The following is a 26,059-nucleotide window of genomic DNA, read 5'->3' on the forward strand; positions in this document are numbered from 1 at the left end:
ACACAACAATAATACATTTCTGAACATGAGCTCTTTAATCCCGCACCTCAGCCCCTTCCACCTATCACCACCAGTCAATAGATTTGGACATGTGATGAATGTGCCACATGTTGCATTTTTGTTTGTCTATATCTTAGTTTTCCATCACTAACACCTGGAGAATTACATGGGATGAAATCGTTAAACTGATGTCTCTAATTTTGGGCTTTTTGACATGTTGGCAACATTGCTGTAACACTGGAATTGTGTTGTTTATTACTCAGGCCTGTTTCAGGGTAGTGATGGTGAATTATACAACCTACAAACGGTTTGTGGTGTCTGCAATTTAGCAGTTTTTGCAGGGTTTCTATAACGTTCAACAAACATAGCTGTATATTAGCTTAGCTGTTTATTAGCCCTGGGTCGTGGCGGCGGTGATGTGTTGGTCACACGGGCCTCACGGCGCCCTTCCTTGCATAATGGAAGTTGCCTCTGACATTTCCCCGCGGTACGCTAACATTTAGGCATTTTGGTGAGTGTAGAGGCAGCGCCACGAAAACATCAGGACCCTCCACTCTCTTCCTCGCGTCAGGTATCCTCTCCAATCGCCCGTCTGTAATTAAAAAAGTGTGGGCAATCGCCAAACAAATACACACAAACATACAAGCATGAACACACACACAGACACACACACACACACACACACACACACACACACACACACACACACACACACACACACACACACACACACACACACACACACACACACACACACACACACACACACACACACACACACACACACACACACACACACACACACACACACACACACACACACACACACTTGGACATGACATGTTTTAAGGCCTCCTCTCCCAGCTACATTTAACTGGTTTTAATACGGGTGGGCAGTACGACTCCCTCCCTCCCTCCTTGTTCTTCCCTTTAATGAAATGCTAAATATTTGTTTCTCCGGGGCGCCATTTAAATGCTCCCTCCTGCTTTTGGGAGCGTCTCAACCCCGCTTTTAATTAGTTCCACTTTAATGAGTCACTCAGTCCTCCTGAAGACTAAGGCACCTTGTGTGACTTTGCCTCAAAATGGCCTCCACCACGTCACGTAAACCGGCTCTGACAGGCGCTAGTTGCCTTTGACACCTCTGATGCTGTCTGGGCAGCTCATACCACCGCACTCCCGTGGGGACCGAGGTAACGTTAGATCAGGTTTCCTGGCTGCAACACAATGGTTGCCATAATAATCACCATCTTATGATTTGTTTGTGCCAGCTAGGTGGGTACAGTGCATGTACATTTGGAGAGTGAGGTAATTTGTTTTTTTGCTGTATACTTGGATTTGATATAAATACACTGAACAAAAATATAAACGCAGCAATTTCAAAGATTAAAGTTCATATAAGGAAATCAGTCAATTTAAATGGCACGACAATGGGCCTCGCGACAATGGGCATCACGATCTCATCACGATATCTCTGTGTATTCATATTTCCATCGATAAAATGCAATTGTGTTCGTTGTCCGTAGTTTATGCCTGCCCATACCATAACCCCACCTCCACCATGGGGCACTCTGTTCACAATGTTGACATCAGCAAACCTCTCGCCCACACATCTGCCTGGTACAGTTGAAACCGGTATTCATCTGTGAAGAACCCACTGCTCCAGCGAGCCAGTGACCATCGAAGGTGAGCCTTTGCCCACTGAAGTCGGTTACGACGCTGAACTGCAGTCCGGTCAATATCCTAGTGAGGACGACGAGCACGAAGATGAACTTCCCTTAGACGTTTCTGATAGTTTGTGCAGAAATTATTTGGTTGTGCAAACCAACTGTTTTATCAGTTGTCCGGGTGGCTGGTCTCAGACGATCCTGCAGGTGAAGAAGCCGCATAAGGAGATCCTGGGCTTGGTGTGGTGGTTACATGTGTTCTGCGTGGGCTGCGGTTTTGAGACCAGTTGGACATACTGCTAAATTCTCTCAAACTTGAGACATCTGTGGCGTTGTGCTGTGTGACAAACCTGACCTTTTTTGTCGCCAACACAAGGTGCACCTGTGTAATGATCATGCTGTTTAATCAGCTTGTTGATACAGTATGCCAGGTGGATGGATTATCTTGGCCAAAGAGAAAGGCTCACTAACAGGGATGTAAGCAAATATGTGCATAAAATGTGATAGTAATAAGCTTTTTGCGTATATGGAACATTCCTGGGGTCTTTTACCTCATGAAACATGTGACCAACACCTTACATGATACGTTTTGTATTTTTGTTTAGTCTATCAATATGAGAACTACAGGGAGTACAAAGTTAACACGTTTAGTTCTAGGTAATTGCCTCTCCTCTACACTAGGTAGCTAGTCCACAGGCAGTGGTGCCTAGTACTGCAATGCATTTCCTGCTTCCATGTCCAGTCTGTTCTGGGGTTTAACACGAACACCACACAGACTGACATGTGTAAAGACTGCATCCTGTGTGGTTTTGTGAGGCCCCCCTCCCAGACAGCTTTTAGCTGGGGGGGTCCGACTGTAGGACTGGGGCATAACTCAGGATCTAACAGCTCATCAATTCTCTTTATTACCTGCTCTCACCAAGAGATTAAGAGAGAGGGCCCTCCTCTGTAGAAGGCTAGGACTATTCTTAGATCCTCAGCCAATTCCACTCCTAAATGCATTTCTCCCTCTCTCCCCTCCTCTCTCACTCACTCACTCACTCACTCGATCACTCACTAACTAACTGTATTCATTCGATAGGGGCATTTATTGCGAGAGCATTGAGTTGGACTTGTCATTGTTTTACCTGTGTGTGTGTGTTCATTGTTAGGCCTATCTGTGTTGCCACGTGTCCATCTGTATCAGAGTGTGATTGCCTGCCTCCTTTGTTGGTCTCTCGACATGTTTTTTCACCTACTACTGCCCGGGCCCTGACAGTCCATCCCCTCCAGAGTTGTAGCAGGCTGTTAAGGTCCTGACAGCATCAATCACACGGTCACTCTCCACCTCTCCCCTCTGGGAGACCCCTCTGCGGGGCCCCATGGGGCTTTTATAGCCGCCCGTAAATCTGCACTCGCTTTCACTTCCACACACATTGAGGAGCACACACACACACATAACTATTTAACACACACATGCACTAACACACACCATAGAGTGAGGGGAAGGGGGTTAGGAGCTCACAGAAAACGCCATTCCTTAATGCGAGAATAAATGGGCCTTTTTTCAAATGCTGTCACTGTCCCCCGGTCTATGGAGGAAAGAGGGGATGAATGGAGAAAAGTGTGGAAAAGGTAGTCCTGTCTGGATTAGCTAGCCTAGGTGTGTGTGTGTGTGTGTCCTTGTCTGGTCTCGTCTCTGCATACGTGTTCCCACTTGCCAATCAAGGAGGGAGGAAGTAGTAATTCCCCAGTAGGTGAAGGGGAACACATCATACCAGTGCCTGTACCAAGCTTTCTTACCGGCTGCTCTCTGCACTAGTCTCTCTATCCCTCGCTCTCTGTATTTTCTGTCACTCTTTAGCTCTCTTCCTTTCCCTGTTCCTGTACCTCTCTCTATCAATTCCATTCAAGGGGCTTAATTGGCATGTGAAACATATGTTAACATTGCCAAAGCAAGTGAAGTAGATAAATACAAAAGTGAAATAAATAATAAAAATGATCCCCATCTTCTCTCTCTCTCTCTCTCTCTCTCTCTCTCTCTCTCTCTCTCTCTCTCTCTCTCTCTCTCTCTCTCTCTCTCGCTCTCGCTCTCGCTCTGTCGCTCTCTCTCTGTCGCTCTCTCTCTGTCTCTCTCTCTCTGTCTCTGTCTCTGTCTCTGTCTCTGTCTCTCTCTGTCTCTGTCTCTCTCTGTCTCTCTCTCTGTCTCTCTGTCTCTGTCTCTCTCTGTCTCTGTCTCTGTCTCTCTGTCTCTCTGTCTCTCTCTCTCTCTCTGTCTCTCTCTCTCTCTGTCTCTCTCTCTCTCTGTGTCTCTCTCTCTCTCTCTCTCTGTCTCTCTCTCTCTCTGTCTCTCTCTCTCTCTGTCTCTCTCTCTCTCTGTCTCTGTCTCTCTCTGTCTCTGTCTCTGTCTCTCTCTCTCTCTCTCTCTCTGTCTCTCTCTCTGTCTCTCTCTCTCTGTCTGTCTCTCTCTGTCTCTGTCTCTCTCTCTCTCTCTCTGTCGCTGTCTGTCTGTCTTAAGAGAGACTGTAAGCTCCTCTCCATTTCCCCTCCATGTTGCCATGGCAGCCTGGGTGAAGTAGTCATTTAATTAAAAAGTTGATTAATTGGCTTTTAATTGCATATTTGTACATGTAACTTGGAGGTTGTTTGATGACTTGTGGTGTGATGGCATAGTGCGAGAGTGGTGATCCACTGGGAAGAGAGTGGTGATACACTGGGAAGAGAGTGGTGATACACTGAGAAGAGAGAGTGGTGATACACTGGGAAGAGAGTGGTGATACACTGGGAAGAGAGTGGTGATACACTGGGAAGAGAGTGGTGATACACTGGGAAGAGAGTGGTGATACACTGGGAAGAGAGAGTGGTGATACACTGGGAAGAGAGTGGTGATACACTGGGAAGAGAGTGGTGATACACTGGGAAGAGAGAGTGGTGATACACTGGGAAGAGAGTGGTGATACACTGGGAAGAGAGTGGTGATACACTGGGAAGAGAGAATGGTGATACACTGGGAAGAGAGAATGGTGATACACTGAGAAGAGAGTGGTGATACACTGGGAAGAGAGAATGGTGATACACTGAGAAGAGAGTGGTGATACACTGGGAAGAGAGAGTGGTGATACACTGGGAAGAGAGTGGTGATACACTGGGAAGAGAGTGGTGATACACTGGGAAGAGAGTGGTGATACACTGGGAAGAGAGAATGGTGATACACTGGGAAGAGAGAATGGTGATACACTGAGAAGAGAGTGGTGATACACTGGGAAGAGAGAATGGTGATACACTGAGAAGAGAGTGGTGATACACTGGGAAGAGAGAATGGTGATACACTGAGAAGAGAGTGGTGATACACTGGGAAGAGTGTGGTGATACACTGGGAAGAGAGAATGGTGATACACTGAGAAGAGAGAGTGGTGATACAATTGGCTGGGCCAATTGTGCGCCGCCCTATGGGACTCCCTATCACGTCTGGATGTGATGCAGCCCGGCCTTAATGACCTCCGTTAGACACCGCTAAGCAGAAAACGGCCGCGTTGCATAAGGCTCCATGTGTTATAATGGTTCCCCCAGTGGGCTAACGTATGTGTGTGTAAAAGAGGGAGAAGTGTGTGTTCATGTGAATGATGGAGAGAGCCCGGGTCACATCAAAACAAAGGTGTGTGTGTGTCTTCATGTGTGTCTTCATCTTTGCATGTGTCACAAGATTTTTCCGCATGCATGCTTCTCCTCCTGTTTCCATGGTTACACCATGCTGTGGTCACCTCGGTATCCAGGTGGCGATAGCGTCCGCCACGGTAAACTCTTTTGCACTCAAGCGCCAAGTGCTAACCCAGAACCAGTAAAGTGAACGGTGGATGAGCTCCTGTGTCAATTTGAAAAAGTTAAAAGGGCTACAACCAGAGAGAGCTTAAGGGTCATTTTCTGAAATGAGTCATGTAAGTCAGGGGTTGATGAGCCCACCGCTGCTCGTCCAGCCGCCGCCCGCTGTCGACCGTCTACGGACATCTGTTGACTGTGATATGAGAGGCTAAGGAGAGTCTCTCTCTCTCTTTCAATCTCGCCGCCCTCATCTCACTCACCCTCCTCTCTCGCTCTCTGTCTGTTTAAATTCCCAGCTGCTCCCCCCCCCCAAATACTCACCACCAGCCGCACCACCTGTTCAGTTTTAATGCATAATCTATTTGCTAAGTAACCACATCCAGGTCTCTCTGCGTTCTCTCCCGTCTTGTCCTGGAGATTTCGATGCTGTCTGGGAGAGACTGTGTGGGGAAAAGGGATCAGGGCTGTTAGTGCTCACGGCTTGTTAGACCGCCGCTGTGTGTATCTGTGTGGTTTAAGTGTGTGGTGGGTTTAAGTGTGTGGTGGGTGGATCTGGGATCAGCTTCCCCTCCCCCAATCCATTAGTGCACAATATTAAAAGCTGACCCCAGGTGCTACTATACCCTATACCTCTTGGATGAGTGGACTGAGCCACAGTGGTTTCCTGTGCTGTGATATAGACCCAGCCCTAGTGTGTTGGGATTGGTATGTATATAGACCCAGCCCTAGTGTGTTGGGATTGGTATGTATATAGACCCAGCCCTAGTGTGTTGGGATTGGTATGTATATAGACCCAGCCCTAGTGTGTTGGGATTGGTATGTATATAGGCCCAGCCCTAGTGTGTTGGGATTGGTATGTATATAGTCCCAGCCCTAGTGTGTTGGGATTGGTATGTATATAGGCCCAGCCCTAGTGTGTTGGGATTGGTATGTATATAGACCCAGCCCTAGTGTGTTGGGATTGGTATGTATATAGGCCCAGCCCTAGTGTGTTGGGATTGGTATGTATATAGGCCCAGCCCTAGTGTGTTGGGATCGGTATGTATATAGTCCCAGCCCTAGTGTGTTGGGATTGGTATGTATATAGACCCAGCCCTAGTGTGTTGGGATTGGTATGTATATAGGCCCAGCCCTAGTGTGTTGGGATTGGTATGTATATAGACCCAGCCCTAGTGTGTTGGGATTGGTATGTATATAGACCCAGCCCTAGTGTGTTGGGATTGGTATGTATATAGGCCCAGCCCTAGTGTGTTGGGATTGGTATGTATATAGACCCAGCCCTAGTGTGTTGGGATTGGTATGTATATAGACCCAGCCCTAGTGTGTTGGGATTGGTATGTATATAGGCCCAGCCCTAGTGTGTTGGGATTGGTATGTATATAGTCCCAGCCCTAGTGTGTTGGGATTGGTATGTATATAGACCCAGCCCTAGTGTGTTGGGATTGGTATGTATATAGACCCAGCCCTAGTGTGTTGGGATTGGTATGTATATAGACCCAGCCCTAGTGTGTTGGGATTGGTATGTATATAGACCCAGCCCTAGTGTGTTGGGATTGGTATGTATATAGGCCCAGCCCTAGTGTGTTGGGATTGGTATGTATGACCCAGCCCTAGTGTTTTGGGATTGGTATGTATATAGGCCCAGCCCTAGTGTGTTGGGATTGGTATGTATATAGGCCCAGCCCTAGTGTGTTGGGATTGGTATGTATATAGGCCCAGCCCTAGTGTGTTGGGATTGGTATGTATATAGACCCAGCCCTAGTGTGTTGGGATTGGTATGTATATAGACCCAGCCCTAGTGTGTTGGGATTGGTATGTATATAGGCCCAGCCCTAGTGTGTTGGGATTGGTATGTATATAGACCCAGCCCTAGTGTGTTGGGATTGGTATGTATATAGGCCCAGCCCTAGTGTGTTGGGATTGGTATGTATATAGACCCAGCCCTAGTGTGTTGGGATTGGTATGTATATAGACCCAGCCCTAGTGTGTTGGGATTGGTATGTATATAGGCCCAGCCCTAGTGTGTTGGGATTGGTATGTATATAGTCCCAGCCCTAGTGTGTTGGGATTGGTATGTATATAGGCCCAGCCCTAGTGTGTTGGGATTGGTATGTATATAGGCCCAGCCCTAGTGTGTTGGGATTGGTATGTATATAGGCCCAGCCCTAGTGTGTTGGGATTGGTATGTATATAGACCCAGCCCTAGTGTGTTGGGATTGGTATGTATATAGACCCAGCCCTAGTGTGTTGGGATTGGTATGTATATAGGCCCAGCCCTAGTGTGTTGGGATTGGTATGTATATAGTCCCAGCCCTAGTGTGTTGGGATTGGTATGTATATAGGCCCAGCCCTAGTGTGTTGGGATTGGTATGTATATAGGCCCAGCCCTAGTGTGTTGGGATTGGTATGTATATAGGCCCAGCCCTAGTGTGTTGGGATTGGTATGTATATAGGCCCAGCCCTAGTGTTTTGGGATTGGTATGTATATAGGCCCAGCCCTAGTGTGTTGGGATTGGTATGTATATAGGCCCAGCCCTAGTGTTTTGGGATTGGTTTGTATATAGGCCCAGCCCTAGTGTGTTGGGATTGGTATGTATATAGACCCAGCCCTAGTGTTTTGGGATTGGTATGTATATAGGCCCAGCCCTAGTGTGTTGGGATTGGTATGTATATAGGCCCAGCCCTAGTGTGTTGGGATTGGTATGTATATAGACCCAGCCCTAGTGTTTTGGGATTGGTATGTATATAGGCCCAGCCCTAGTGTGTTGGGATTGGTATGTATATAGGCCCAGCCCTAGTGTTGGGATTGGTATGTATATAGGCCCAGCCCTAGTGTGTTGGGATTGGCCCTAGTATAGTATTCTTAAATTGGCCTCTGTTGGGCTATTGTGTTTATCAGTGTGTCCTTAGAGCCAATAAGCCAGCGTGTTATTGTGTTGTTCCAGTGTGTGAAGGTACTGTCCTAGCTCACCCTCCTGTCCCCTGTTTTCCTCCCAAGGCCGTGTGTGTGTGTGTGTGTTTGTGTGTGTTGTGGTCAAGACAGTGAGGTTAAAACCCCACACAAACATCCACCCTTCTCGCTTAACCTCCCCCTGTTAACCTTGGTGATTGGGTTAATGTTCTAGGTTAACCAGGTCTCCTCCATATATCATACCGCCTGTCAAATGTCCTCACATTTTACCGTTGTCCCCAGTGCACTGGTGTGTAGGTCCCCAATGACACCTGTCAATCAAGCACCCATCCAATCAGAGTCAAGCCCTGTGGTTTTCTTTCATTGTTTGGTCCGGAGGAAATGTGATAAGCACCAAATAAGAAAATTGCTACGAGGCACCTGCTCTGCGCTCTTCTTGATCAGAGGATTGTGTTTTTACCTTAAGTGATTGCAATCAGTCAAATAATTCACCGTTCAACCCACATCTCCCCGTGTGTTACCTGACGAGAACATCGGTCTTTGTCATCGAATCAGTCATGGTCAACCCCCTATCTCTCTCTAAGCTCCACCAGCCACCACCCCTCTCATCACCCAGATGGTTGAAAAATTAACATTTGCCCTTAAGACAAGTGAGAGGGGATTTTATGCCTCCCTGTTTTTGATCGATGGTTTTATTAAAACAGCATTTTAGAAATGCACGTTCTGGCTCCACACACACACACACACACACACACTGTAGATATTGGTCTTGTTCATATCTTCCCATGTGCCAATCAGCCAAGCACTTTACAGATTCCTCCCCCACTGTGCATGTTTTTCAAACATTTACCAGTGATAATAATTCCTGTAAACATGCTTCTAGTCATTACTAATACAGCTGTTCCATGATGGATGCACTGTGTATAGACGTCATGTTCTGTCCTCCTAACAGTTCATTAACATGGCTGTGCACATGTATGTAAAGCGTCATCAGTAAATTGCGCACTACTCCATCACACCACAGGTCATCGATGCGTGTTGTGTGGGTCTAGGTGTTGCACACTGTCATGTACAGTAAGCGTTGCACGGCTTGCCAGAGTGTGTTGTCCATACAAATACAATGATTGTATTCATTTATGTCATTGTCATTCATATTCTATGTGGCTGATGAATGCATAGTAGACTTAGATCGCGTCTCCATTACAGAAAGCGTTGTGTGGATTGTCATTGTGTTGGCGACCGCGTACCAGGCCTAGGTTGCGTATGACCGTGTTCTTACATGGAATGCATCACAGCTGCACTTTCGAGCCCCTAGTTAGGTTGAGTGGTGTAGTGCTGGGATGGATTGGCTGGCTGGAGTGGCACTCTGATTCGCCAGGCTGGTTCGTCTTTTCCAGCCTCGAATAGTTCGCTCGACACACCGTGGCAACGGTTGAGCCAGAGGAATCCGGGGTCACCCACAAGCCCGCCAGCCCCATCAACCTAATATCACTACTCATTAATACAACGTTGTGCTCAACATTGTAAGGAAAGCCTGGTATTGGAATTGGTTTACCAATCAAGTCTAGTGGGGATGAGGTAGTGATTTGTTATGTCCTGACCTGAGTGAATACCTTGTTGTTGGATGATTGAATTGGAAGAATGGTGCGACTTTGTTATTGAATGTGGGATTGGGAACTAGGTCTGAATGTTTTGAAGTTCAGGTGAACATGTAGCCTATATTTACTTTATTGAATCTTCTTGGGGGGCTTTGTCTCGTGTCTCCCATCAAACAAGCAGAGTTTGGGCCCCTTCATTAGGAACGCAATAGAGGCTTAGATTGATCTGCAAAGGAACTTTTATTAATAACAAGCACTTGTATTGATTTGTATTGTTTGCAGAGCACTATTGAATAATGAATGAACAATGAAACTACATATGTGGGTGGTGTAACTGGAGAGAGGCTGCTCCATACGCTCTCCCTACATTCATGTTCTCCTCCAGCTCTAGACAGATATGACTAGCTGTTCCACAGCTGCGTATTTTCAAAATGTCAATTACCTCAATTGCTAATTAATAGTGCTGTACTTTTCATTGTGTGATAGGTTTGAAAACTTGTTTCAGCAGGCTGCAAGCAAAGTACTTGAAGTTTAGGGCAAAGGCTTCTGGGTAGAGTAGTTTGATAAAACCAGTATGAGACAAGTACGCTAGTGTATAGCCTACACCAGAGAAGGAGTAGCAGGGTTGTTGGAAATGGTTTAGACTGAAGCTGATGTGGAGGTCTGTGGCCATGTCCTACCTCGAGTGATAGTTCACTGTGTAGTGTAGAACAGACAATGACAGCAGTGTGGATTCATCCAACGTGTGTGTGTGTGTGTGTGTGTGTGTGTGTGTGTGTGTGTGTGTGTGTGTGTGTGTGTGTGTGTGTGTGTGTGTGTGTGTGTGTGTGTGTGTGTGTGTGTGTGTGTGTGTGTGTGTGTGTGTGTGTGTGTGTGTGTGTGTGTGTGCGTGCGTGCGTGCGTGTCTGTGCCCCTACTACCCTCATCTCACTCTTCTCGTGTGTGTGTGAGTATGCACCAGTGTGTGTGCGAGTATGCACCAGTGTGTGTGCGAGTATGCACCAGTGTGTGTGCGAGTATGCACCAGTGTGTGTGCGAGTATGCACCAGTGTGCGTGCACCAGTGTGTGTGCGAGTATGTGCCAGTGTGAGTTTGCGCCAGTGTGAGTTTGCGCCAGTGTGAGTATGCGCCAGTGTGTGTGTGTGAGTATGCGCCAGTGTGTGTGTGTGTTTGTATGCCCCAGTGAGTGTGTGTGTGTGAGTATGCACTAGTGTGTGTGTGTCTGTGCTCTGGGTGTTGATGGAGATTTGGTCTCCCCCGGGCTGAACACACTCTATTGGAATTGACATGCTGTCACCTTTAATCAATGTTCCCAATGTCCCCATCCCTGTGTGTGTGTGTGTGTGTGTGTGTGTGTGTGTGTGTGTGTGTGTGTGTGTGTGTGTGTGTGTGTGTGTGTGTGTGTGTGTGTGTGTGTGTGTGTGTGTGTGTGTGTGTGTGTGTGTGTGTGTGTGTGTGTGTGTGTGTGTGTGTGTGTGTGTGAAAAAGGGAATTCTCTGAATGTAATGTCTCTTAGTCTGCCAGGACATTCTAAATTACCTCCCATTCCAGTCTATACCAGTACTGCTGCAAGCCCTTCCAGACTCACGTTTCCTCTCTTCACACTCTGCAGTGTTTTTAACTTTGTTCGTTATTAGTTAGTTCATTTTCATATTTCTTTGCACATTAGTATATAATGCCGGTTGTGGTTTTAGTAAAACAGTCAGTCTCCTCTTCAGTACCACAAGGGGTTTGGCTGTGACATCTGCAAGGCACAGTTCACCCTTAGGCTTTGGTTCAGCTATCTCTTACCATTTGTCACTACTGACTATTCATGCTTCACTAGCATAGCATGATTATCCCATGTTAAACCCCATGCCATGTGGACCTTAGAATACTCGTTGGTTATTATTGCACTGTTGGAACTAGAAGCACAAGCATTTCGCATTAACATCTGCTAACCATGTGTATGTGACAAATAACATTTGATTTGATTTGAACACTGTTGTTGTCTTTTTGAACACTGTTGTTGTCTTTTTGAACACTGTTATTGTCTTTTTGAACACTGTTATTGTCCTTTTGAACACTGTTATTGTCTTTTTGAACACTGTTATTGTCCTTTTGAACACTGTTATTGTCTTTTTGAACACTGTTATTGTCTTTTTGAACACTGTTATTGTCCTTTTGAACACTGTTGTCCTCCTTTTGGAACACTGTTGTTGTCATCCTTTTGGAACACTGTTGTTGTCCTCCTTTTGGAACACTGTTGTTGTCCTCCTTTTGGAACACTGTTGTTGTCCTCCTTTTGGACACTGTTGTTGTCCTTTTTGGACACTGTTGTTGTCCTCCTTTTGGGACATTGTTGTTGTCCTTTTGGAAGGCTGTTATTGTCCTTTTGGAAGGCTGTTATTGTCCTTTTGGAACACTGTTATTGTCCTTTTGGAAGTCTGTTATTGTCCTTTTGGAAGACTGTTATTGTCCTTTTGGAACAGTGTTATTGTCCTTTTGGAACAGTGTTATTGTCCTTTTGGGACACTGTTATTGTCCTTTTGGGACACTGTTGTTGTCCTCCTTTTGGACACTGTCGTTGTCCTTTTGGGACACTGTTGTTGTCCTATTGGAACCTGTTATAGTCCTTTTGGAACTGTTGTTCCTTTTGTCTTTTTGTCCTATTGAAGACTGTTATTGTCCTTTTGAACACTGTTATTGTCTTTTTGAACACTGTTATTGTCCTTTTGAACACTGTTATTGTCCTCCTTTTTGTCCTATTGGAACACTGAACACTGTTGTTGTCCTTTTGGAAGGCTTTTGGAACACTGTTGTTGTCCTTTTGGGACACTGTTGTTGTCCTTTTGGAAGACTGTTATTGTCCTTTTGGAACACCTTTTGGAACAGTGTTATTGTCCTTTTGTTGTCCTTTTGGGACACTGTTGTTGTCCTCCTTTTGGACACTGTCGTTGTCCTTTTGGGACATTGTTGTTGTCGTCCTCCTTTTGGAACTGTTGTTGTCTTTTTGGAAGACTGTTATTGTCCTTTTGAACACTGTTATTGTCCTATTGGAACACTGTTATTGTCCTATTGGAACACTGTTATTGTCCTATTGGAACACTGTTATTGTCCTATTGGAACACTGTTATTGTCCTTTTGAACACTGTTATTGTCCTATTGGAACACTGTTATTGTCCTTTTGGAAGGCTGTTAATGTCCTTTTGGGACACTGTTGTTGTCCTTTTGGAAGACTGCTGTTGTCCTTTTGGGACACTGTTGTTGTCCTTTTGGAAGACTGCTGTTGTCCTTTTGGAAGACAGTTGTTGTCCTTTTGGAAGACTGTTGTTGTCCTTTTGGAACACTGTTGTTGTCCTTTTGGAAGACTGTTGTTGTCCTTTTGGAAGACTGTTGTTGTCCTTTTGGAAGACTGTTGTTGTCCTTTTGGAAGACTGTTGTTGTCCTTTTGGAAGACTGTTGTTGTCCTTTTGGAAGGCTGTTATTGTCCTTTTGGAAGACTGCTGTTGTCCTTTTGGAAGACTGTTGTTGTCCTTTTGGAAGACTGTTGTTGTCCTTTTGGAAGACTGTTGTTGTCCTTTTGGAAGACTTGTTGTTGTCCTTTTGGAAGACTTGTTGTTGTCCTTTTGGAAGACTTGTTGTTGTCCTTTTGGAAGACTGTTGTTGTCCTTTTGGAAGACTGTTGTTGTCCTTTTGGAAGACTGTTATTGTGCTTTTGGAAGACTGTTATTGTCCTTTTGGGACACTGTTGTTGTCCTCCTTTTGGAACACTGTTGTTGTCCTCCTTTTGAACACTGTTATTGTCCTCCTTTTGAACACTGTTATTGTCCTCCTTTTGAACACTGTTATTGTCCTCCTTTTGAACACTGTTGTTGTTGTCTTTTTGGAACACTGTTGTTGTCTTCCTTTTGGGACACTGTTGTTGTCCTCCTTTTGGGACACTGTTGTTGTCCTCCTTTTGGAACACTGTTGTTGTCCTCCTTTGGAACACTGTTGTTGTCCTTTTGGAACACTGTTGTTGTACTCCTTTTGGGACACTGTTTTTGTCGTCCTTTTGGAACACTGTTGGTGTCCAATCAGCAACAGCAGTCACATACCTGCGTTCAAGTGGAACAAACAGGAATGGTTGGTTGCTCACGGAAGGTCATCCACCTAGGGCACAGCGGGGGAGAATGTTTATGTGGGTGAGCACCATGTGGAAGGCCACTTCTGCAAAGTCGTTGTGAAAGCAGCGCTGTGATTGGCATTCTGTGTGTGTTCTCTCCTCCTGTTCCCTTGCCACTGCGGCGGCGTGACGTGGGCCATCGTGTCAGAGGTCACTTGGCCTGAATCGCCATGAACGACTCCCAAACCCCTGCCACCACGGTGACAGTTGCCACGGTAATGAACAGTGACACGCTAATCTGTGTCACTCGGATTGGTCCTGCAGGTTTGATTAAAAGCCCGGACATGTCATTACCCTCTGCTGAAGCCCCACTGCATTGTGGGTATTGAATCCATTAATATCTAAGGGAGGGATGGAGAAAAAGAGGGAAAAAGACAAGTGGAAGTTTGTGAAGTGTGGCCATGTTTGGGTCTTAATTAACTCCTGGTCAGTCGAATCCACAAAATTATTTAACAAAAAATATATCCCTTCCCTTTATTTGGCACCACAAAGAAGCAATTGAATGTAATTGGGTGGTTTGACCCAGTCTTTTGTCTCCAGGTGGGCAGGGCACCCGCCAAGGCTCGCTCGGCTGGCGCACTGTGTCACTTGTTGTAAAATAAATATTTGTTCCCAATGATTCAAGGTAGCAGGCAGTAAGCCGATTCACTAGCACGACTCATTGCAGTAGTGAAATGGGCCTGTAAATGTCTTATGCTGCATACATCAGATGTAATTGGTTAATGCTAGCATGCCGAAAAAGGCCTATAGAACGCTGGGTGTAATTAGCCTACCATGCTAACATGCTGACCACACCGCGCATCACGTTACATGCGCCAGCATTGCGAAATAAATGTACACATACATGTTATTCAGTAATTTCATCCAAACTGATCAAGCACGTCAATGAGCGTCTGCATAGCGAAGCGCTAAAATAGAACTTGGTTTTAACGCTTGACGTGCATGCAAGTCTCATCTCTCCCACCTGCTCATTGTTTTTTAGGGTCATATACCCACGTGTCTCAGGTCCTCTTTATCAGTGAATTACATGAGTAGAGAACACATGTGACTTAAAATGGATCAAAATTCTACAAAGACCCAGAAAAAAAGACCTTATGCATTTAATTTAAAATAACTCTCCCACCTGCTCATTGTTTTTTAGGGTCATATACCCACGTGGGTGATTGAAAGATGAGCTGAGTTCCGCCCTCCAGTCCAGTAGTAGTAATGCACCTTAAAGTTGGTTGCCAACCGCCATATAAAGTCCAAAGAAGAAGAAGAAGCCTGAAGGAGGAGAGATTACTGTAAACTAACTAGGTTTCCTCTTTTATCAGTGAATTACATGTCGGAGTAGAGAACACATGTGACTTAAAATGGATCAAAATTCTACAAAGACCCAGAAAAAAAAGACCTTATGCATTTAATTTAAAATAACAACCCGATGTTTATATCCCAGGACAAATTAACAAGCAACAAAACTAGCGAGCTAAATGGCCGTGAATGTTTCATGTGTTTCGACCTGTCCCCAAATTAATATAGTTGGTTCAGAGTTGATTTTGATATTTTGACCTGCGTGTCCTGATCATATCTGGTGTGGATGGACAAAATCAACATGTGCACAATGGCACACGCAGACTCACGCCCGTGCCTGGTCTAGTCAGCATGTAACACTGCTCAGAGGGAGAGAGGGGGAGAGGGAGGCAGAGAGAGACCTTGTGAAGGTAATTAGCTGATGATACCACACAGTTAAATAATTAGCCAGCTGCTAAAAGCTGGTGACAAGCGGTACCAGAGCACGAAGTCTGGGATCAAAAGGATCCTGACCAGCTTCAAGCCATAAGACTGCCTAGTCTGGGACCAGAATGCTGCTGAACAGGTTCAAGCCATAAGGCTGCCTAGTCTGGGACTGTAATGCTCCTTAACAGCTTCAAGCCATAAGGCTGTCTAGTCTGGAACCAGAATGCTCCAGAACAGCTTCAAGCCATAAAGCTGCTTTTTTTCATTCTTATTTTTTGCACTGACTCTCTTGCACAGGTTCAATGTACACTCACTGGAATCTAACCACACCAGAATGCTCCTGAACAGGTTCAAGCCATACTACACCGACAGGTTCCAACACACAAACACACAAAACACATAAGGCGTGCACACACATACATATTGAGCCCAGAATGAACAGGTTCAAGCATAAGGCTGCCTAGTCTGGGACAAACACACACTCAAACACACATACATTCACACTCTTCACATGCTGCTGCTATTCGCTGTTTATTATCTATGCGTAATAACTTTTATCGAACATAGTAATATCGACCTTGTACCCCTGCACATTGACTCGGTGCTGGTACCCTGTGTATTTAGCCAGGTTATCGTTACTCATTGTATTTATTCCTTGTGTTATTACTTTTTCAAAATAAATCTCTCTGCATTGTTGGAAGGGCCTTTAAGCATGTCACTGTTAGTCTACACCTGTTGTTTGCAAAGCATATGACAAATCAATTTTGGTTTGAAATCGCTATACTATATAAATACCACAAACTTGTTAGTTTTTTTGGATTACCTCCAAGTAAACACAACAGCCTGCGGTGGAAATGAAAGGAGTAGAACCAGATGTGTTGTGGTGTTACACAAGGAAAGGAGACTTTAGTTGCTGTGAAGTTGTGTTCCACTTGTTCTCCCTGGCAGTGGGGTTCAGTGACCCCATCTGCAGGAGCCTCAGAACATCAGCTGGTGGAGAGATGATTAGGGAGCTCTTGTCATCCTGTCCCTCACACGCGTGTGTGTGGCTGTTGTCATGCGCGCATGTGTGTGTTTTTGTGTGTGTTTGTGAGTCCATAGCGTCGACCATAGTGTTTGATTTGTGGCCCCAAGCGGAACACTCTTCCCTTAATGAGCCTCCTGCCCTCCCGACAGAGGGCCAACCTTGGAGAGGAGCTGACCTGGTTTCCACACCAAAAACACTCTAGAGGATGGTGAAGAGAGGGAAAGAGGGAGAGAGGTTGTCCCACAGGGGATTGGTGTTGCTGTTAGATAACAGACCCATGTTTCTCCGGTCTAGGGGTTGTTTGTTCTAGACTGTATTTCCCTTTGGCATCAAAACAGGCCCTGAATCAAGTAATGGGAGTCATTTTGGAGTGTAAATGAATTGTTCTGTTGGAGTTGGCAGTGATTAAAGTAGTAGTTTGGGTTTGTGTTGAGTATGTTAATGTTTGATCATGTGACGTATAATAAGGAACTGGCATGCTTAGCTGGAGGTTTAGACATGACAAATGTCCTTTTTGCTGTGGTCTTCAGTCAGACAGGGGACTGTATATTATTTCATTTGTCCTACAAGTAGATCCCCAATTTAACGAGAAATACCTCATATTAATGATATCATTATATTACACATAAGAACAGGGAGTGTTCTGTCATGCTTCACCCTAATCATGTGACCTTCCTCCCCCCCTCAGATCTGGGCCAACTATGAGGAGAAGAAGGTGGAGGAGGTGGTGCACGTGATGGAGGAGAAAGAGCGCACAGCCAACTACAGAGCTGTATATGTCACCGAGATCACGGACACCATGCACTTCTACACCCAGGACGTGGAGACAGGTGTGTGTGTGTGTGGGGGGGGGGAGAGAGTGTGTTGTCTGATATTTTGACTGGGTTGTTTTGGTTTACGTGTGTGTGTGTGTGTGTGTGTGTGTGTGTGTGTGTGTGTGTGTGTGTGTGTGTGTGTGTGTGTGTGTGTGTGTGTGTGTGTGTGTGTGTGTGTGTGTGTGTGTGTGTGTGTGTGTGTGTGTGTGTGTGTGTGTGTGTGTGTGTGTGTGTGTGTGTTGCGTGCGTGCGTGCGTGCGCGAGAGACAGGACTAGTTGGAGGCTGACTTCATGGATGACGGGCAGTTCTGCCCCACAGCCCAGACGGTCTCTGCTCTCACATGTATCTTCCTTCTGCATCCTCCACCTTCCTGCAGAGAAACACACCAACCTTCCGCTTGTTTTTGCTACTGAAAGACTGGAATAAATCACCAGATTATTCTGTCATTCCCCAGTGGAGGGAGGGAACGTTTGAGACAGAATAAATAACAATCCCAGGTGTTTTGGCATGTCTGCACCCGCCATCACCCTCCTCCCCTCGCTCTCCGTGTGCGATGCATTATGGGTCGGTGTAAGGAGAGGTCCATAGTTTAGCCCTCTGAGCTTAGATGTGATCTAGTGTACAGCATCTACTGTTGCTGTTGTACTAATGGCCATCATTGTTCTCTCTGTGGGCTGCCAAGGTTGTGTGTGTGTTTGTCTGCATGTTTGTGTTTCTGTCTGTGTCTGTTTGCATTCTGTGTGTGTGTGTTGCGAGCGACAGTGTGTTTATGTAGGCCTGTTAGCCCGAGCCCAGTGAAGCAGCACTATGGCCAGCCACTCATGTAATTACTACTAACCCATCCAACCCCCTGCCATCGACAGAGAGAACCAACCCTCACATTTTATATCATTATCATTCTTCTAGCTGACCCAAACTCAACCCCCTCCACTCATCCACAGCCCAAAGGCGTTAGACATCTACAATGTAAGGAACATCTTTCTTTTAGGCTCTCCTTTAAAAATAAACATTCTTACCGTTAATATTCTTACCAATGTTTTCTACACACACTCTGTCTGAGTAATGTGTTCAGACACAACATAGCTGGAACGGTTGTGTGTGGCGTCTCATGCATAGCCCTGTGTCTAACAACACGCTGGTTAGTGTGTACACTACACACTACAGTCGTAGAGGAGTCTGCCAAAGGCTGGCTCCAGCGCCTATCCCCTTTTGGCTCCTTGAATAGGACGGGAGGCTGTGATTCAATGTGACTGTGTACTTGGTCCCATGCCTCGTGGGAACGAGGAGTTGGTTGGACAGAGCAGGGGTTAATGAGCGTGTTGCATCATCACACCAAGACACTTTGCTTTAATTGGTTCAATCACTCTCTTTCTCTCTCGGTCATTCACTCAATCACTCTCTTTCTCTCTCGGTCATTCACTCAATCACACATTCTCTAGTGTGTGTTCCATAACAAGGTAGGGGTGGGTGGGGATCTCACTCCCCCTCCTGTTCATGGGGCGGCAGGTAGCCTCGTGGTTAGAGCTTTGGGCCAGTAACCGAAAGGTTGCTGGATCGAATCCCCGAGCCGAGAAGGTAAAGATCTGTCGTTCTGCCCCTGAACAAGGCAGTTAACCCACTGTTCCCCTGAACAAGGCAGTTAACCCACTGTTCCCCTGAACAAGGCAGTTAACCCACTGTTCCCCTGAACAAGGCAGTTAACCCACTGTTCCCCTGAACAAGGCAGTTAACCCACTGTTCCCCTGAACAAGGCAGTTAACCCACTGTTCCCCTGAACAAGGCAGTTAACCCACTGTTCCCCTGAACAAGGCAGTTAACCCACTGTTCCCTGGGTGCAGAAGACATGGATATCCATTAAGGCACCGCTCTGATTCAGAGGGGTTGGGGTCAATGCTGAAGACTTATTTCAGTTGAAGGCATTCTGACTAGTGCCACTGGACTTTGGCAGAGGCCATGAAATTGACTTTCGTCGTCACTTAATTCATCTTAATGCGATAATTAATTAATTTGCATTCATTTAGAGCCAATCTGAGCCCTGCGTCTCCGTGAGCGTGACAATCCTATCACGTTGGAGCGTGGCAGCCTTTGGCACCCGACATGACCCCTCACTAATACCACGTACGTACACACCACCCACCCAGGAGATGTTCAGGTGTTGGAGCGTGGCAGCCTTTGGCACCCGACATAACCCCTCACTAATACCACGTACGTACACACCACCCACCCAGGAGATGTTCAGGTGTTGGAGCGTGGCAGCCTTTGGCACCCGACATGACCCCTCACTAATACCACGTACGTACACACCACCCACCCAGGAGATGTTCAGATGTTGGAGCATGGCAGCCTTTGGCACCCGACATAACCCCTCACTAATACCACGTACGTACACACCACCCACCCAGGAGATGTTCAGGTGTTGGAGCGTGGCAGCCTTTGGCACCCGACATGACCCCTCACTAATACCACGGAGATGTTCAGGTGTTGGAGCGTACACACCACCCACCCAGGAGATGTTCAGGTGTTGGAGCATGGCAGCCTTTGGCACCCGACATAACCCCTCACTAATACCACGTACGTACACACCACCCACCCAGGAGATGTTCAGATGTTGGAGCATGGCAGCCTTTGGCACCCGACATAACCCCTCACTAATACCACGTACGTACACACCACCCACCCAGGAGATGTTCAGGTGTTGGAGCGTGATCAGAACAGATCTCCTCCTGCTGATCCCCCTCCATGTAGCTGCATATATCCCCCACGTCCCCGGAGGAAGTTATGTAGAACGCTGATGATGTGCCATGTAACCTATGTGATCACCGTGACGACTAGTGTGATTGACAGTAAAACACTCTGGCACAGACGGGGTTGATTAGCCTGATAACAGTCGGAAGCGTGGAAAGCACATGTGAAGAACCAGAACAGGATGGAGACACACGTTGGGTTCAGGAAACTTGCTTGGCTGGCTGGTAGTACTGCAGTCTTTGCGTTCAAGCACAGTTTTAGTCATCTTTTTATTAGATTTTTTTCATGATTTCAGATGAACCAGCAATGTGGGGCCTTTTTTTAGTTTTTAATTGGCCGATGTCTCCCACCGAGAGAGTTATGTGCTCGTTAGGAAAAACACGATTGTTATTTTCAGCAGGCAGGCAAATATGACCAGAATCACCCCCTGTGACCCTCTCTCTCGCTCTCTCCCTCCTACTCTCTCTCGCCCGCTCGCTCTCTCTCGCTCTCGCTCTCTCGCTCTCTCTCTCTCGCCCCTCCCTCCCTCCCACATTAAGGCCCACAGCCCCTTGAAGAGCACTTCAAAGCCCAGGCCCAGTAAATTCTTACAAGCCGAGTGCTTTGCAATTGCATGACATGTTTTTTCAGAGACGGCAGAATTTATAATGTAGGGGGAGGGGGGTGCTTTTAGAAATACTATGAAGATTGTTTTTTGATAATGACATAGCTTTCTGTGTTGTGGTTAAGTTGGTCCTAAGGCGCACGGCACCGACGAATTGCCGTCAAGCAGTAGGTTTCCCCCTAATCAGTTTGTAATCCCACCTTTCTCAGAGAGCAGGGATCTCTCTAAATATGCAGTCCCCAATGCCATGCCGTACGCTATTATGGAAATATATTCTGACACGTATAGGATGCTGTGAATTCATCACCAGCAAATAGATGTTCTCGCTCCCAAAATTGTTTCCATACTGTAGCAGAATTCTGTACGAGGCAAACAGGTTGACCACAACAGACAGCAATCTACCTGAGAGAGAGTTTTGACCTCGTCTCTCCCCACCTTACCTGCTCCTCTCTCTCTCCCTCCCTGTCTCTCCCTCACTCCTCTCTCTCACGCTTAAGTGTTTTAAGATCAGAGGTGAGAGGTCAGACAAGTTAATTTTTTTGGCAGCTGCCGTCATCACTCCATTTACTGTATGGATAAAAATAGGCAGCTGGGGGCGAAGACTCCTTGACCGACCTTGAGGCGCTGGGCGAGCCGTTCGGGGCATCGGAGTAAATCCAAAGGGAATCAATCCGCCGTGTTTCAACCTCCTCTTTTTTCAAAGGGGTTGAAGACACACTCTTATAAAGTGTAAATAAAACTCCTAGTTGTCTTTAGTTCCCACTGTGCTCAGTTCTGTTCATACTCTTGCCTGTGGTCACTGTGTTTCACATACCAAGAGAAGATAGTAGGCTGTGTTTTCATGTTCTCTTAAGCTCCCTGATGTCTCTTAATGGTCCCTAAACGGTGAAGCAAAGTGCACAGTAATATCGGTCGGTTGCAACAGTTTTGCTTGTGAGAAAACATTTTATTGGTCAGATTTAATTACCGAAAGAGTGTGTGTGTGTAAACATGTGGTAGAATTTGTTGTATTTGTTTTCCGGTCTGGGGAAATGTTACAGATATCATTCAATTTTTCATCTCTCCCCTCTCTCTCCCCTCTCCCCCTCTCTCCCTCTTCCTATCCCTCCCCCCTCTCTCCCTCTCCCTATTCCTCTCTCCTCTCTCTCCCTCTTCCTATTCCTCTCTCCTCTCTCTCCCTCTTCCTATTCCTCTCTCCTCTCTCTCCCTCTTCTTATCCCTCTCTCCTCTCTCTCCCTCTTCCTATCCCTCTCTCCCCCTCTCTCCCTCTTCCTATCCCTCCCCCTCTCTCCCTCTCCCTATTCCTCTCTCCTCTCTCTCCCTCTTCCTATTCCTCTCTCCTCTCTCTCCCTCTTCCTATTCCTCTCTCCTCTCTCTCCCTCTTCTTATCCCTCTCTCCTCTCTCTCCCTCTTCCTATCCCTCTCTCCTCTCTCTCCCTCTTCATATCCCTCTCTCCTCTCTCTCCCTCTCCTCTCCTCTCTCCTCCCCCCTCTCCCCCATCCCTCTCTCCCTCTCCCCGCTCTCCCTCTCCCCATCCCTCTCCCCCTCGCTCCATCCCTCTCTCCCTCTCCTCTCTCTCTCCCCATCCCTCTCCCCATCCCTCTCTCCTATCTCTCCCCATCCCTCTCTCCTCTCTCTCCCCATCCCTCTCTCATCTCTCTCCCCATCCCTCTCTCATCTCTCTCCCCATCCCTCTCTCATCTCTCTCCCCATCCCTCTCTCATCTCTCTCCCCATCCCTCTCTCATCTCTCTCCCCATCCCTCTCTCATCTCTCTCCCATCCCTCTCTCATTTCTCTCCCCATCCCTCTCTCATCTCTCTCCCCATCCCTCTCTCATCTCTCTCCCCATCCCTCTCTCATCTCTCTCCCCATCCCTCTCTCATCTCTCTCCCCATCCCTCTCTCATCTCTCTCCCCATCCCTCTCTTCTCTCTCTCCCCATCCCTCTCTCCTGAGTCTGTGTAATTACTCTGAGGGGAACCTGCATAAGATATCTGACCTTGGACACACTGAAAGACAGAAAAGTGACAGGCTACTAAAACACTGTTTGTTTTCCTCTGTTTTGCAGCCTAGGGATTGTGGGTGTTAACAGAAGATATGTGGATGTTCTGTCTCTAGCTTGGCCCTCTTTACCTGTCCATGATTGTAGAGCATTGAGAATGATTTTTATGAAGAGAGCTACACTATCAGACCATCCAGGACTGGGATTCAGGCCCACCAAGCTTCAGCTTGGCCCAGACCAGAGTTAGGAACTAAGAGCTGACAGCGGTACAGCTTAGACCAGACCAGACCAGAGTTAGGAGCTAAGAGCTGACAGCAGTACAGCCTAGACCAGACCAGAGTTAGGAGCTAAGAGCTGGCAGTGCTATAGCCTAGACCAGACCAGACCAGAGTTAGGAGCTGGCAGCACTACAGCCTAGTCCAGACCAGAGTTAGGAGCTAAGAGCTGAAGGCGGTACAGCCTAGACCAGACCAGACCAGAGTTAGGATCTAAGAGCTGACAGCGGTACAGCCTAGACCAGACCAGACCAGAGTTAGGAGCTAAGAGCTGACAGCGGTACAGCCTAGTCCAGACCAGAGTTAGGATCTAAGAGCTGACAGCGATACAGCCTAGTCCAGACCAGAGTTAGGAGTTAAGAACTGATAGTGGTACAGCCTAGTCCAGACCAGACCAGTGTTAGGAACTAAGAGCTGGCAGTGCTACAGCCTAGACCAGACCAGAGTTAGGAGCTGGCAGCTCTACAGCCTAGACCAGACCAGAGTTAGGAGCTTAGAGCTGACAGCGGTACAGCCTAGTCCAGACCAGAGTTAGGAACTAAGAGCTGACAGCGGTACAGCTTAGACCAGACCAGACCAGAGTTAGGAGCTAAGAGCTGACAGCAGTACAGCCTAGTCCAGAGTTAGGAGCTAAGAGCTGACAGCGGTACAGCCTAGACCAGAGTTAGGAACTAAGAGCTGACAGCGGTACAGCCTAGTCCAGACCAGAGTTAGTAGCAAAGAGCTGACAGCGGTACAGCCCAGTCCAGACCAGAGTTAGGAGCTAAGAGCTGACAGTGGTACAGCCTAGACCAGACTAGACCAGAGTTAGGAGCTGACAGCGGTACAGCCTAGACCAGACCAGTGTTAGGAGCTAAGAGCTGACAGCGGTACAGCCTAGACCAGACCAGACCAGAGTTAGGAGCTAAGAGCTGACAGCGGTACAGCGTAAACCAGACCAGACCAGAGTTAGGAGCTGGCAGCACTACAGCCTAGACCAGACCAGAGTTAGGAGCTAAGAGCTGACAGCGGTACAGCCTAGTCCAGACCAGAGTTAGGAGTTAAGAACTGACAGCGGTACAGCCTAGACCAGACCAGACCAGTGTTAGGAGCTAAGAGCTGACAGTGGTACAGCCTAGTCCAGACCAGAGTTAGGAGCTAAGAACTGACAGCGGTACAGCCTAGACCAGAGTTAGGAGCTAAGAGCTGACAGTGGTACAGCCTAGTCCAGACCAGAGTTAGGAGCTAAGAGCTGACAGCGGTACAGCCTAGACCAGACCAGAGTTTAGGAGCTAAGAGCTGACAGTGGTACAGCCTAGCCCAGACCAGAGTTAGGAGCTGACAGCGGTACAGCCTAGACCAGAGTTGGGAGCTAAGAGCTGACAGCAGTACAGCCTAGACCAGACCAGTATTAGGAGCTAAGAGCTGACAGCGGTACAGCCTAGACCAGAGTTGGGAGCTAAGAGCTGACAGCGGTACAGCCTAGCCCAGACCAGAGTTAGGAGCTGACAGCGGTACAGCCTAGACCAGACCAGTGTTAGGAGCTAAGAGCTGACAGCGGTACAGCCTAGCCCAGACCAGAGTTAGGAGCTAAGAGCTGACAGCAGTACAGCCTAGACCAGACCAGTGTTAGGAGCTTAGAGCTGACAGCGGTACAGCCTAGTCCAGACCAGAGTTAGGAACTAAGAGCTGACAGCGGTACAGCTTAGACCAGACCAGACCAGAGTTAGGAGCTAAGAGCTGACAGCAGTACAGCCTAGACCAGACCAGACCAGAGTTAGGACCTACAAGCTGACAGCGATACAGCCTAGTCCAGAGTTAGGAGCTAAGAGCTGACAGCGGTACAGCCTAGACCAGAGTTAGGAACTAAGAGCTGACAGCAGTAAAGCCTAGTCCAGACCAGAGTTAGTAGCAAAGAGCTGACAGCGGTACAGCCCAGTCCAGACCAGAGTTAGGAGCTGACAGCGGTACAGCCCAGTCCAGACCAGAGTTAAGAGCTAAGAGCTGACAGTGGTACAGCCTAGACCAGACCAGACCAGAGTTAGGAGCTGACAGCGGTACAGCCTAGCCCAGACCAGAGTTAGGAGCTGACAGCGGTACAGCCTAGACCAGACCAGACCAGAGTTAGGAGCTAAGAGCTGACAGCGGTACAGCGTAGACCAGACCAGAGTTAGGAGCTAAGAGCTGACAGCGGTACAACCTAGACCAGACCAGACCAGAGTTAGGAGCTAAGAGCTGACAGCGGTACAGCCTAGCCCAGACCAGAGTTAGGAGCTGACAGCGGTACAGCCTAGACCAGACCAGACCAGAGTTAGGAGCTAAGAGCTGACAGCGGTACAGCCTAGACCAGACCAGAGTTAGGAGCTAAGAGCTGACAGCAGTACAGCCTAGACCAGACCAGAGTTAGGAGCTAAGAGCTGACAGCGGTACAGCCTAGACCAGACCAGACCAGAGTTAGGAGCTAAGAGCTGACAGCGGTACAGCGTAGACCAGACCAGAGTTAGGAGCTAAGAGCTGACAGCGGTACAACCTAGACCAGACCAGACCAGAGTTAGGAGCTGGCAGCACTACAGCCTAGACCAGACCAGTGTTAGGAGCTAAGAGCTGACAGTGGTACAGCCTAGTCCAGACCAGAGTTAGGAGCTAAGAACTGACCGCGGTACAGCCTAGACCAGAGTTAGGATCTAAGAGCTGACAGCGGTACAGCCTAGACCAGACCAGAGTTAGGAGCTAAGAGCTGACAGCAGTACAGCCTAGCCCAGACCAGAGTTAG

The 26,059-nt window shown here is 47.4% G+C and overlaps 1 protein-coding gene across 1 annotated transcript in view; it reads left to right on the plus strand.

Annotated features, from left to right (window-relative positions):
• Positions 1 to 26,059, plus strand: part of snd1 (staphylococcal nuclease and tudor domain containing 1) — a 326,061-nt gene that overhangs the window by 228,963 nt on the left and 71,039 nt on the right. The window contains exon 18 of the mRNA XM_046328833.1: positions 17,553 to 17,694. Within this exon, the coding sequence (XP_046184789.1) occupies positions 17,553 to 17,694 (142 nt within the window). The remainder of the gene's footprint in view (positions 1 to 17,552; positions 17,695 to 26,059) is intronic.

This window comes from Oncorhynchus gorbuscha, linkage group LG25 (genome assembly GCF_021184085.1).
Source record: "Oncorhynchus gorbuscha isolate QuinsamMale2020 ecotype Even-year linkage group LG25, OgorEven_v1.0, whole genome shotgun sequence".
Taxonomy (NCBI): Eukaryota; Metazoa; Chordata; class Actinopteri; order Salmoniformes; family Salmonidae; genus Oncorhynchus; species Oncorhynchus gorbuscha.